This window comes from Musca domestica, unplaced genomic scaffold, assembly GCF_030504385.1.
Source record: "Musca domestica strain aabys unplaced genomic scaffold, Musca_domestica.polishedcontigs.V.1.1 22, whole genome shotgun sequence".
NCBI lineage: Eukaryota > Metazoa > Arthropoda > Insecta > Diptera > Muscidae > Musca > Musca domestica.
Window position 1 is genome coordinate 1,904,666 of NW_026712262.1, and position 15,233 is coordinate 1,919,898.

The 15,233-nt window shown below is 36.9% G+C and overlaps 2 protein-coding genes across 2 annotated transcripts in view; one reads left to right on the forward strand and one right to left on the reverse strand.

Annotated features, from left to right (window-relative positions):
* The window catches only part of LOC101891776 (NIF3-like protein 1), a 39,484-nt gene that overhangs the window by 1,642 nt on the left and 22,609 nt on the right, over positions 1-15,233 (forward strand). The gene's annotated exons all lie outside the window — the stretch shown is intronic.
* LOC131802609 (hepatic sodium/bile acid cotransporter-like) lies at positions 6,767-12,919 on the reverse strand. The gene is made up of 2 exons (XM_059122959.1): positions 11,599-12,919; positions 6,767-7,196 (listed from the first exon to the last, which is right to left on the reverse strand). The coding sequence occupies exons 1-2, from the start codon at positions 12,652-12,654 to the stop codon at positions 6,816-6,818; spliced, it is 1,437 nt and encodes a 478-aa protein (XP_058978942.1). The 5' UTR covers positions 12,655-12,919; the 3' UTR covers positions 6,767-6,815.

Genomic DNA, 15,233 nt, shown 5'->3' on the forward strand with positions numbered 1-15,233 from the left:
TTTGTAAGCCAATGTGATGATCCTGCGCCATAAATATTGCTGCTTGAACCCCAGGACACTCCTTGTAGTCTATTCCTTTACAAACACTTAATGGTTGGCCAATGTTATATCTGGTTGTTGTGAAAACTATAATAAAAACTGATAGCTCCAGGCAGCTCCAAACTAAAGCTTCAAAGGCGAAATCTGGCTGTAAAATGGCATTTGGAGTTATTCCCCTCGTTAGCCTACGGATATCTCGTAGTAGTCAGGTGTGATTAAGGGTCTTTAAAGTGGAAAGCAAAATTAACGCTTTCGCGCATTTCAACTTACACGATATCGGTGAAACAGAAACAATATGGATTTAGTCGTTGTTGTTGCAATATCAATAATTTTGACGGAAAATTAAGGCATACAGTCATTTTAATGATGATCGAATCGAACTTTTAATTTGACGGTTAAATATTAATGTAAGTCCCCTCGAAGGACTTGTTTAGTGCTCTATAGACATTGATAGACTTAGATCTAAAAAGTAGTTCTAAATTGTAGGAACCCTTAAAGAAAGTCGACATTTTTTTCTGTGAAATTACTGCAAACAAAAATAACAAGAAATGTTAGTTGAATAAAAAATTGTCAACTCATATTACTATGTAATTCAAAGCATACTTTCAGGCACATAAAAATGATTAAATAGCTAATGCATATTTTACACATTATATTCTCCACCGTAGTGTCGAGGTTATTTCAATGTAAGATATTTTGATGCTTTGTGTTGTTGTTGTTGCAACAACAATTCAAGCTTGGTTGATTTCTGTTAATCTGGTTGTAACGCAGGTTTATATATTTGGCTACCTTCAAAACAAATCTAACCAAATACCTTCTGGAGTGATTGGGGGAACTTCCTGTTTTACCCTACGTGGTTTGGACTTCTTGTTTCGGAATTCCACGTACGACTGGCACACATATAATTGATTATCCAACGTTTCAAACTTGGAGTGTAGTTCTATCTGCATCCTCAAAACAGTACGGTGTGGTTGACTGAATGATAAGTCAAGGGTTACCAACAATGTTGTAGGATACGGCTTGTTCTGGTTTGAATTCTCGTCTGATATGTGTGGATATGGAGTGCAATGATGTTGTGGACGGAATCCGCGTTGACAGTTAGCAACTGGGTGGCTTCCTCTGATCATGATGAAGAGAAAATCCTTAAGTCTCTGTTACTAGCGACAAAGCGAAATTGGGCTTTGTGATTCGCCTATCGCTGGCATCCTAGCCTGGGAGTGGATTCTTGTTCTATGAAAATATGAAATGAAAAATATTTCCTTTATAAAAAAATTTTAATTTTCACTGAACAAGAATTGAGACTCAGTTTTCAGTAGCGGCAACAACTGGCCCATTTTCCACGATTCGGGACCGATGTGGGTGGCTAGCGATAGGTTGCAAACATTTGTCAAGTACTCAATCCCCGGCGTATCCATTTGTTCTCAAATTACCATTGACATTCCTTCTGGGTCCAACCCTATGGATGACTTAGCCTTACCGATGGTGCCTCCTAGACTGGAAGAGATCTGATGCGACGTAGAATTCATCGCTTCACTCTATCGTTCTCGGGGTGCTCGAGCGATCCACTTTAGATCAGTCGCCGTTACGTCGTTAAAAGTGAATGAGGTTGTATCATTCTCTTTTCCCAGTGTTCGTGAGCGATTTAACCGTTTCCCACAACTTACTCATATCGATTCCAATGTGGCAACACTTCAGATGGTCTAGCTACATTTTCCTTATGCAACCAATTAGTTAAATTTCACTGTCAATTCACTGATTATGATTATGAGTCCCGCTGCCTCTGCCAGCGTGCTGCCGGATAACAAGCGGCTGCAGCTTTAATGATGTCCCTGAAATCCTTTCTGTTTCCCAACATTAGAAGGGTTGGACAGTTCTCTGAATCGAAGATAATGTAGACGATTATCGGGATATGATAAAATAAATGACGGCTTGGAAAGTCACACCAGATTGGCCCGAGGCAAGAACATCTCAGTTTCGACTAGCATCTGACCCCAGTATGTATACATGCTCGAAATTCCATATATAATTCTACGTCTTCATATAGTATCCATATTTTCGATATTTTGATGATGATTTTAGAAATATTTTTTAACGGAATTTTTCGAAATTTGGTATTGATACATATTTATATTTTAAGTTCTTGAAATCAAAACCACACACATGCGCGGCATTAAAGTTAGAGTATGTTATGGACACAAGCACCTGAACAACAGACTTAGAGGCCCTTAGTGCAGTTAGTTCATATGTTTGTAAAAATGTAGTGGTTTAAAAAAAGGAAGATGTTTTAAAGAAAAAGGTATTTACATATTAACATTATTTTATTATATTTTAATTAACATTGTTATCAATGAAAACCTTCGCTTGTTTATATTATCGTTCTATGTCAATAAATTCGATTTAAATGTATTTATTATTTATTTATTTATTTCTTAGTGTTTTGATAATTGATTTTAAGCTTTCCATTGTATAACAATTCGATACGAACAAAAAATATTAGCATTTTCATTTTTTGTCAATCATGAAAATATATCAATTGTTAATATGGGTCATAATATTCTACAATTCTACAATGACGGATATCAAAGCGATTGAGATTTCAGAGCCACCACTGACACGAAATTCACAGCAACAACAAACGATCGATTAATTAAACAATAAACAAAAGAAGTGACCATTAAACGATTAAATGTCAATAGAAACTGTAGAACTTTTTCGATTATTCACGTTTAAATGACATGACATTTTTAAACGAATTGACGTAGACATTGAAATTTTTAAGAGATTGAGTTTTTTTCTTTTATAATGCCAACAGCCAATATCGAATGGCGCCAATAAATTAAACGAAAGTGTATCGGAAAACTATTATAGCATTATTGTTGTCAATATGTGTGTGAAATGCAAAGTTTGTCAGAATATTTAAACAGGGATATATATAGAAATCAGCTTTTATCTTTTGATTTGTAGCATGCTATAGGATAATCAGTAGTGACAGTAGTCCTCGGCTACACACCCTTCTTTGTAACTTAGAATCTCAATGTTAGAAATATGTCAAAAAAAAGCTCTTGGTGGTGCCCTCTGGGTTAGCATTGAATGCATATCCGGTCTTTGTCGTTCAGTCCCTAACTACGTTGTTAACGTCGCCAAACAATGCACCACCAATTTTAACGGATTTTGTCGGACTTCACCTCAATTAGATGGCTAGGAAATTTGTGTTGCTAACTAGAAAGTTACTGCTGGCATATTATCTTCCGTGTCATCCTAACTATTACACGGTAATGGAATTTACCATTGTCGATGGTGAGATACATTAAAAACAGCGGTCGGTCTCCGAAGCTGAAAATTTGTAAACTAACATCTTCTTCTTCTTCTTTTTTTTGAATTTTTAGTTTTAAAACAACTACTGTTCGGGTATAGTTACATCATCAGATATATGTTATCTCTGTCCCTAATCTCCCCTAGCTAATTCAAGTTAAAAATTACCACATGAGTCTTTACTGGCCACTGCTGGATAAAATCTGTGGCCCGACAGAGGTAGGATTTATTTTTTTATATATTTGTATACCCTCCACAATTCCGTTTGCAACTCCTCGAAATACTTATGTCTGACCCAACAAAGTATATTTTCTTGATCATCATTAAATGTTATGTCGATTAACCGATGACCGTCCGTCTGTGAATGGTTTCAAATTTGGTATTTGAAGTTCGTAATTGATTCTAGAGGATATTAAAGAAAATTGTTTGTGCAGGTTCACTTTTTGGTATAGGTAATGGCTTGTGACAAAACTTGCCTATGCAGGTCCACGTCGTCGTATAGACCCTAATATAACGGCTACATTTTTAAGATTCTAACATAATTTTTAACGGATTTAATTTTTTTTTTTGAAAATTGCCAAATTCGTTCCTAATAATGGAGGGTATTCAAAGTTTGGCCCGGCCGAACTTTCAGCTTTTTTACTTATTTATCAGTATTACCTAATATCAAACTATTTTCTTCTTGGTACACGAGTACCTCAACTGTGAAAAATTTGAGATATCGAATTGTTAAGTCATCCGCCGTACTGGCGTTTATGATATTTAATTCAGGAAAAACTACTTGGTCGTCGTTTTCAGAACCATGGATAAAGGCAGAAACGAAATGTAGAATTTAAGCTATTCGAAATCTCTCGATATTAAATGACACCATATTTAGTAATTTTATGTACATTTCAAGAAAAAAAAAACTCTTTCGAAGAAAAGGTGTCTCTTCGAAATGATAAATAATAGGATCTTAAATTAGTTGTATAAAAAGCGAAAAATAACCACAACTACATACCTTCTGTATTAGTGTGCTAAAAATATATCGTCTACTCTTTTTTCAACATTTTTTCAAATTTCAGGACTTCAGCTCCATTCCTTTGTCCAATACCAAATTTTAGTACTTTTCGTACAAAAACCACCTTCATGTCTTAACCGTAGACACCAACAGTGACATTTATATCAAATTTCAGGATTTCAACTCTATCCCTTCACCCAATAACAAATATAGTACTATTTAGTAGTTTTCGTACAATTGTAGTACACATTTCCAAAACCACCTCCATATCTCAATTCCAAATACTAGCAGAGACCTCAATATCAAATTTGAGGATTTCAGCCCTGTCATATATCAAACTTACTATCCAACCATTTTTATCATACCAAATGGTACCATTTCAGAAGTTTACTACCATTTTATAACTTAACGTGTCTGTAGAATTCGAATTTCCAAAAACCCCTTAGTTCATTCATCCTGCACTCCATCAGTGATTCTTATTTCGAACTGTAGCTCATTTCGTTTGACCAATGCAAAGAACTCAATTTTTTATACATTTTAGTACTTTTCGTACCCTTTTAGAACAAATTGACAGAATCTTATCACACACCTACGCACCAGCCATATGGCCACAGAGGGTATATATGACTTGATATGGCCAAAACGTGCCTCATCGAAATAACGGTTTTAGACCCTAGGTCTCTTTGGAAAAAATCCGTCTCAGGACATATTTTTTACAAGCGTACAAAAGCATTTTGGTGAGAATTTTCCAGAAAAAAAGTTATTCGTGGGAATTCAAGGATGATAGTGTGATTTCTTTATATTTGACTGGAAAACTACAAGTGCCTATAATTAGGGCACTCCAGCATTTAAATGTGAATACATTTTTGCGTCTCGTACCATCGCTCGTTACCGTGATACTGGTAGCGTAGCCCAACATCAAGCAAGTGAACGGAAGAAAACAGCAACATCAGCAGAAATGGTTCGAAAAGTAAAGAAGCGACTTGGTCGAAACCCGCGTCGCAGTGGCCAAAAATGGCTCGTGAGCTGAACATATCGCAATATTCCATTCGGCAAATATTGAAAAATGAGCTCGGGGTAAAGTCATTGAAATTCCCAAAAATTGCAAGAACTTACACCATAACAGAAAGAAAATAGACTTAAAAGAGCTAAAGAGTTGCTTCGTTTGGCCGAAAGTGGTGAACTGCCGAATTTGGTTTTCTCCGATGACAAAACATTCGTTGTCCAGCAGTACTTGCCAAAGAGTTCAGCTGAAAATGTGCATCTTCGGTTGGCCACCAGAACTCAATCGCCGGCCATGGACCGCCATAACATCCGATGGTCGCTCTCCGCTCGTGTTAATCGACCGTGACATCAGAATAAATACCGAATATTATCGCGAACATGTTCTGGAGGGTGTATTAAAGCCTTGGGCACGCAAACATTTTGGTCCTTAAACATTCCAGCAGGACTCAGCAGGCGCCACCCAAGAATGGTTACAAAATGAGGATCCTTGCTTCATTTCCAGGGCACAATGACCACCAAAATCTCCGGATACCAATCCGTTGGACTATTGTGTCTGAAGTATTTTGGAAACCAAGGTTCGCACTAAAGAATACCAAAGTGTCGATCACCTTAAGCAAACGCATCGCCTGGAACGGCCCAAAATACCTCAGGGCAACATTCGGGCAGCGTGTGACTGTTTCATTGGCGGTTTGAAGGCCATAATTAGTGCCAAAGGTGGCCAATTCGAACAAATCTAAACTTATTCTAAAATTTGATGCTATTTCCGACATTTTTTGCTTTCATTCAATGAAGTTATAAAAAAAGTTAAAATTATGGCGTTTGACTTTGTTGCAGTTGTTTCATCTCACCCTGTATATTTAAATCCATTCTTTGGTAATGAAATTCTCTATAAAATTCTCTAAAAAAATGTCCAGTTAAATAAGGGGTCTTCATACATTTCAATTTATCCATTAATATCCATAAATATATAAGTCGTTTATCTCTCAACTGCATTCTGGATTTAGCTGCCATCCCTAGGTCAAAACAACCAAAGTTTTTATAAAAAAAGAACAACAAAATGTTTATATTTAACTCGTTCGTTAAATAAAATCGGAATATACGATAATTAATTTAATCATCTGACAAATGCCACACGTGTCCACATTGAAAGATAACATCTGCAAGTTCATGGGAAATTTATTTTCACTTTGGGGTATAATAAAAAAGAAATTCCAGGAGATTACATTTTTACAATTTGTTATTATTTTTTTATTTTTGGAATTCCTTAGTCATTATCTTCATTTGTAAAAAAATGCATTTTAGGGTATTAAGCAATCGGGTAAATATTACCATAATTTATTAAGTCATTGCTATTGTCTAGTCATATTTACAGCATTAAAAAAATTAAAAACATCCACACAAATACGTATAACATTATTAAAACGTCTATGATTAAATAAAACTATCTACAGCAACTAATTTACGGATCAGAGCGCACCTCTTTTTCCTCCTTCTTCTCATTCACCATAATTGTTTCGACTTTTTGATATTCAATTTGATCCTTGTCAACATTACCCTCTTCCACCTTGGTTTTATTACGGAAGAATATCTTCTTTATAATGTAGAGCAATAGCAGAGGTACTGGGGTCATCATTGAATTGGCCACCGGCACTGCACTCGTCATATCGGCCTGTGGCTGCGGCAAGGTGAAATTCAACATAAATATGGCAATGCCTGTGTTTTGTATGCCTGTCTCAATGGCAATGGTTATGGCATCGCGTGCCGATTGACGACATATTACGGCAAATACCCAACCGATAAGGTAACCCAGCCAGGACAGGGCACTACTGGCCATAAGAATCTGAAAAGAGAAAAAGGAATAATTTTTTTAATTAGTGTGTAAAAAGTATTTGTAAATTTTATGGGTTATGGCAATTGCTTAAAATTGCTTGAGAAAAAAATATTTGCGTATTTTATTAAAATTTATTAAATGGCCTCTCAGGAATTCAAAGTCCAACTTTATACTTTTACAATTTTGCCTTATAAGAAGGAGTTTCGATTTTTTCAACAAGTTTCCATAAAATTTCGACAGTGCACATACAGATATGACAATTATGCCAACAGATGTATACCCCAAGCCTGGAGTTATGATTATTCAAACTGTTTAGGAGGTTCCGAAGCAGTTGGCCAATATTGACCAATTCGTATCTAACCTAAGACTGATATAAATATTACAACGTGCCAGATTTGGACTATATCGAAAATTTCTATACTTTATATGGGATATGAGCAACTTTTTGGAAAAGGTAGAAATATGCGTGAGGTACCACTTATAGTCGACTGAAGTATTCCATTTTTATACTTCATCGAATGCAGACAAAAATATTGGTATGTGAAGAAAATCGAACATTTATATCCAATTTTATGCGAAATCATCAATTTCGATAAATTACATATTTCTATCAGATTTCTGGTTAAGAGAAGTATTTCGATATGGCAAGTTGTAAAGAATTAATTTCGTGTTTTAAGAGATTCATGCATATTCAAAATTTTGAACCTTTGTGGGGGAGGTACTTGATGGAGTGGACCGATATTTTCCATTTTCGCGCCTGACCTAGCACTGATGCAAATATTAGGATTTGCAAAGTTGAAGCAAAATCGGAGTATCCTTTCTCTTTTTCTGTGTAGTAAATTATTTTCTTTGAAAATTTCGACCTTTTTTGGGGGGGAGGTAGCAGAAGGAGTGGACCGATATTGCCCATCTCCGAACTAGATTTAAGTTTGACAAAAACATTACGATGTACCATGTTTGGATCAAATCGGATTCTTTGGATCAAATCGGATTCTCTCCAGCCAGCCAGACAGACGGACGGACTTCGCTAGATCGACTCAAAATGCCATGAAACGGATTTGGTCCAAAGGGACCTAGGGCCTAAAACCTTTAGTTCAAAGAGGCCCTTTTTTGCCGTATTGGACAAACAGAATGGCCTAGAATGAGAGTCACTGATGGAGTGTAGGATATATGTATCAAAGGGTTTTTGGAAATGCGAACTTTAACTTTACGAAAAGTTTTATAATGGTACCATTTTTTTTAAAAAATGGTAGCATTTGGTATTATGCCAACGGATAGAACTAAAAATTCTCTCTAAGCTAAAATTTTGTTTTAGGGCCCCTGTTGGTGGTAGGTTTGTGACAAAAAGGTGGTTTTGGAAATGTATACTACAAGTGCCCGATAAGTACTAAATGGCACTATATTTGTACAATTTGGTATTGGGTAATTGGATAGTGATTGAAATCTGAAATTTGGTATTGAAGTCCCTGTTGGTGCTAGGTTTGTGGCAAAGAGTTATTTTTGGAAATGTGTACAAGAGCACGATATGTACTAAATAGTACTATATTTGGTATAGTTTAATATTGTGCGAACAGATAGTGCTTGAAATCTGAAATTTGCTATCAGGGTCGCTGTTCATGTGTAGCCTGGGACATATGGAGGTGGTTTCGGAAAGATGTACAACAATTGTTCGAAAAGTGCTGAATGGTACTATATTTGGTATTGGGTAAAAGGATAGAGATAAAATTCTGAAATTTGATATTTAGATTGCTGATTGTTCTGGGTTTGAGATTTGGCGGTTTGGAAATGCGTACTATATTTGTACGAAAAATATTAAATGGTACTAAATTTGGTATTGGGTGAATTTGATTTTTGTATCTGAAATATGTAGATGTGGAGTGGGAAATGTGTGCTATAATTTAAACGTACTAAATAGTACTTTATTTGGTTTTGAGTGAAGGGATAGAGCTGACATTTGATATGCTTGTCACTGTTGGTGTCTGTGGGTGGGAGAAGGAGCTAGTTTTGGATATGCGTACTATAATTGTACTGAATTTAGTAATGGAGAAATTAGAGAATTGAAATCCTGAAATGTGATATTAAGGAAAATTTGATATTACTGCTGGTATCTGAGGTTGAAATATGGAGATTTTTCTTTGAAAGTTCGTACTATTATTGTTCGAAAAGTACTAGATTCTACTTATTTTGGTATTAGGTGAAGGAAATATGCTGAAATTCTGAAATTTTATATAGATGTCACCGTTGGTGTTTGTGCTTAAAATACGGATGTGATTTTGGAAATGTGTATTTTAATTGTTCTTAAAGTACGAAGTCATACTTAATTGAGTATTGGGTAAAGGAATAGAGCTGAAATCCCGAAATTTGATATTGAGGTCTCTCTTGGTATCTGGGAGTAGGATCTGGAGGTTTTTTTTGGAAATGTGTACTATAATTGTTCGAAAAGTACTAATTGGTACTGAATTGGGTATTGGTTGAAGGCATAAAGCTGGAATCCCGAAATTTAATATTGAGGTCTCTGTTGGTGTTTGGCAGTGGTTTTGCTAATGAGTACTATAATTGTTCGAAAATAACTAAATGGTACCATTTTTTTTTATCACTACTGGTGTCTCGGATAGAGAGATGTAGATTGGTTTGGACATGCGTACTAAATGTTACTAAATTTGGTGAAGGGATAGAGCTGAAATTTTAAAATAGCTATTGAGGTCATAGTCGTTTTCTACATATGGAGAAAAATTGACCGAAAACTTGGATGTTGGTCCATTATACAATGGTTTTACAAATATCCTCCTCGGTAAACTTCAGAATGAAGAGGACGAGTTACAAAAAGTTTATTCTTTACTCTTTTATTTGATGTGTGTAGAACATAAGAGTGGGCAAAGCATGTTAGCTCTTATTCTCATTCTTACTCGATCTATTTCCGATTTTTCACTCAAATTCGAGTAGAAATTGAAATTCACTCAAACAGAAAATTTCTCAGCTCTGGTTGAAACTACTTGGTCTATATAGGACCTCTTAGAGGAATTTTCTTGCGGTCCTATATTTTCTATTTAGGATCCGCTTTAAAACCACTCGTACTTGGGACCACTCTACTGGTTACATTTCTAGATATATTTAGCTGAAGATCACATGAAGATCTTTAATATTTTGGTACGTTACCACTTGATTTTTATACCCTCCACCATAGTATGGAGGGTATATTAAGTTTGTCATTCCGTTTGTAACATCCTTCAATATTCGTAGTAGACCCCATAAAGTATATATATTCATAATCCGCATAAAGTTCTAAGCCGATTTAACGATGTCCGTCTGCCTGTCTGTTGAAATCACGATACAGCCCACATTATTTGACGTAGAGCGCCAAAATTTAGCAGAGCAATTTGTATTGTGTCTAGGATGGTTGGTATTGAAAATGAGATATATCGGTCCACGTTCTGGTACAGTCCCCATTTAACGGTACCTCCCGATATTCGGTATTTTGATGATTTATGCCACATTTTTTTACGGATTTGTCTGAAAATTGGTATTTGTAGGTCATAACGGGTCCCTGTGCGTGTGGCAAAACATTGCATGTATGGGTTCACGTTTTGGTATAGCCCCCATAGAGGTACCTCCCGATATCCGGTATTTTAATTGGTTTTTGCCACATTTTTTCACGGATTTGTCTATAAATTGGTATTCGTTGGTCATAATGGGTTCCAGCTCCGGTGGCGAAACATTGCATGTATGGGTCCATGATTTGGTATGGCCCCCATATAACGGTACCTCCCGATATTCGGTATTTTGATGTTTTTTGCCAAATTTTTTCACTGATTTGTCTAAAAATTGGTATTTGTGGGTCATAATGGGTTCTAGTTCGTGTGGCGAAACATTGTATGTATAGGTCCACGTTTTGATATAATCCCCATATAACGGTACCTCCCAACATTCGGTATTTTGATGATTTTTGACACATTTTTTCAAGAATTTCTCTGAAAATTGGTAGTTGTAGATCATAATGGGTCCTAGTTCGTGTGGCGAGTCATTGTAATTATAGGTCCACGTTTTGGTATATCCCCCATATAACGGTACCTCCCGATATTCGGTAATTTGATGATTTTTGCCACATTTTTTCACGGATTTGTCTGAAAATTGGTATTTGTCATAATAGGTTCTAGCTCCTTTGGCGAAACATTGTATGTGTAGGTCCACGATTTGGTATGGCCCCAATATAACGGTACCTGCCGATATTCGGCATTTTAATGTTTTTTGCCACATTTCTGGAGGGTATTAAAAGTTTGGCCCGGCCGAGCTTATTATTTTTTTTACTTGTTAATGGAACCGTTTGATATTCTATAAGTCCACTTCATTTCACCTGGGTAATTTTTTCAATATTTTTTTTTTTTTCAATTCTCTAATCTTATTTTGTACTTACCTTCCATGAAAATAACTTATAGATGTACGAATTGACCGTAAACGAAAATCCCATAATCACAACAATGAAACACAACGCCAACGGCTTCAATAATCTCGACATTTTCTTGGCGAAATTCGGAGCATATTTCTGCAATACTATGCCAATCGAAAGCGGCAACACCAACGAAAAACTCATGCTGGCAATTGTCTTGTAGGGCACAATCAAATTACCATCCTTAAAGATGAGAGCACCCAAAGTGAATATCCACAGCGGCATCATACCGAAAGCGGCCAGATTACTTATCGCTGTCATCGTTATGGATAAATTGAGGTTGCCATTCAAAACGACGGTGAAAATATTCGAAGCTCCACCGCCCGGTGTGGAACCGGTAAAAAACAAGCCCAAGTGCAGCTCAATCATATCGCGAAACAGAAAATAACCAATGCAGAAACTTAACACAGGCATAACCAAAAATTGTCCCACAAAACCAATTGCCGGGCCAATGGGTTTCAGCAGAATCTCCTTTAGGGCATCCAGCTCTAAAACAGCTCCGAAATTGACATACAGCAACATAACGAATGCTCCCACCAATACCCGAAAGGCCACATCCATTGTGCCAATGTTACGCAAGACAATTACATCCAGAGTTTCCAGAGCCTTCTCTGTTGATTTTCGACTTCTCAACTCTACATAGATTGGACTGTGACCCAAGAAAATGCCTTCAATTGTAAAGTTTCCCCTCCAGGTTGTTTGGCCGGCCTTCAGGTCTTTGGTTATAATGATATTGTGGCTTAAGCGCATCAACTCCATATCCATGGGTAATATGTGCAGTTCGAAATCTGGGCCCCATTTGATTGGATCCATATTCAATATTTCCATTTGTATAACTTTTGTTTGGGTCATGGATAAATTGACATTTTTCTCTTCAAAATTAACCTGCCATGTGGGTGCAAATTCATTGGGGAAATCTTCATTTGTTGAATTGAGAGCACTCGCGTTTGAATTATCTGCGAAAACATAATCCAGTGCCTGAATTATTACCGCAATGCAAAATATGTGTTTAATTATTCCCATTTTTTTGTTCTTCTTTTGTTTTTCTTTTTCACTTATTTAATTTTGAGTTTCGAGTTTTTTGGAGCTTGTACTTCGCGTTTCGTCTTATCCCCGTTCATTCAGTTCGCAAACTGGATTAAATTTTCCACTTTTCATTTTGAAGAAATTTCTTTTTTTTTGGTTCAAATCACCTGTAAAGACGATAAAGACCTCTGCCATCTGATATGATGGCATGCTTCGCCTACCGCCAGCCCCTTTCCCGTTTTATTGCAGTTTATCGTAACCGATATGAAGGCTATAAAATTATAACAAATATTTTCAAAAAAATAATATTAGTCGTGTTTTTTCTCTTTTTTACGTTCCACCAATTTCGGATAAGAATTCAAAATATTTGAAAGGATATATATAAAAAATTTGACCCTTTGTGGGGGAAGTACTTGATGGAGTGAACCTAGCACTGATGCAAATAATTAAATTTGCATCCTTTCTCTTTCTGTGCAGTAAATTTGAAAATGTTAACATTTTGTGGGAAGGAATGGACCTATATTGCCCATCTCCGAACTCGATCTACGTTTGACAATAATACGATGCACCAAGTCTGGACGAAATCGAACACCACCCTACACTGGTAAGTAAAGCTCAAGCAATGCATTCGTACGGTGAGAATCGTAAAGAGTTCAATTCCGAGGGACTCAAGATTTAAGAATACCCCAAGAGGAAATTAAGTAGCGATACTTCCAAGGGTTACATACACATTAATGTGTCAATTAAGGTCGCTTCGAGCGGCTGACACAAAATTCTCAGACTTGGCGGAGCGAGTTAGTTGTTGTAACTCTGGCTTGTAGCAGATGCTCTTGTTCTTCAGCTGCGATGGCAGGCGAATTCTGTATTCTATTATTACTACCGTAACCGCATTAAAGTAAATACTATTCAGTACTACTTGATAGACCTGTTGATCTAGAGGCTCTCTCTTATATCTCTGTTATATGTCTGTACCTCTCTTCCTCTCTAGATCATAAAGGTCTTTCCTTACGTGCCTGGGCGTAAGTTGCCTTTCCACCAGATGGTGATTAGGATGGTTGTGTTTATAACACCCAAGCAAATGTTGCATCGACAGTATTTCCCTCCTCCTCATGCAGATGGTCAGCGGAGGCAAACTATAACGGTTCTTAGGATGGTGTTCTAGCAGCACTGCGTGTGTTTCCATTCGGGTGCACTTACATCGGCGGAGCACAACGGAGCCGCATAGTTTGCCACAGTCCGGCCAATCGCATTGTAAGAGGTCTACAAAGGTTATTTATCAGCTCCCAAGTACTGCCGGCCATAGACTTGAGAAACGTGTTCCTACTCCTAATTTTGTAGCAGATAGCTGTGGTATGTTCCGCCGTCGAAGCTAGAACCCATTACGAACTACAAATACCAATTTTTGTATTTGTTTCAAACAACCTCAAAATACCGAATATCGGGAGGTAACTTTATATGGGGGCTTTGCCAACAAGTGGACCGATATATCTCATTTTTAATACCAGTCATACTAGATACAATACAAATTGTTCTGCCAAATTCTCTACGTCAAATAATGTGGTTTAAAATTGTGATTTCAACAGGCAGACGGACATCGATAAATAGCATTTTTTGTTAATACAAGGTGAGATAGAAAAACTGCAATAAAGTCAAACGCCATAATTTTTATTATTTTTTAAATTTTATTGAATGAAAGCAAAAAATGTCGGAATTAGCATCAAATTTTAGAATAAGTTTAGATTTGTTCGAATTGGCCACCTTTGGCACGAATTATGGCCTTCAAACAGCCAATGAAACCGTCACACGCTGCCCAATTGTTACTCTGCCGTATTTTGGTCCATTCCCGGCGAAGCGCTTGCTTCAGGTGATCGACACTTTGGTAGTTTTTAGTGCCAACCTTGCTTTCCAAAATACTGCAGACACAATAGTCCATGGGATTGGTATCCGGAGATTTTGGTGGCCATTGTGTGCTGGAAATGAAGCGAGGAACTTCATTTTGTGACCATTCTGAGTTCAAGATCTGCGGCCAAATGTTTGCGTGCCCAAGGCCTTAATACACCCTCCAGAATATTTTCGTTACAATACTCTGTATTTATTCTGATGCCACGGTCGTTTAATACGAGCTGAGATCTGCCATCGGCTGTTATGGCGGCCCACACCATCACCATGGCCGGCGCTTGAGTTCTTGTAGCCAACCGAAGGTGCACATTTTCAGCTGACCTCTTTGGCAAGTAAACACGATTATTTTCTTTGTTTACAAACTGCTGGACAGCGAATGTTTTCTCATCAGAGCCAAATTCGGCAGTTCACCACTTTCGGCCAAGCGAAGCAACTCTTTAGCTCTTTTGAGTCTATTGGCCTTGTTGGAATTTCAATGGCTTTACCCCGAGCTCATTTTTCAATGTATGCCGAATGGAATATTGCGATATGTTCAGCTTACGAGCCATTTTTCAGCCACTGCGACGCGAGTTTCGATCAAGACGCTTCTTTGCTTTTCGAACCATTTTTGCTGATGTTCATAAAATTCTTTATTATTTAATTATTAAATACATATTTAAAGTAACAAATATTTATTA

Excerpts from the sequence above, each read along its gene's own strand:
- LOC131802609 (XM_059122959.1), bottom strand. The coding sequence starts at position 12,654 with ATGGGAATAATTAAACACATATTTTGCATTGCGGTAATAATTCAGGCA. Across the intron at positions 7,197-11,598 it reads ATAAGTTATTTTCATGGAAG|ATTCTTATGGCCAGTAGTGC; the intron begins GTAAGTACAAAA and ends TTCTCTTTTCAG.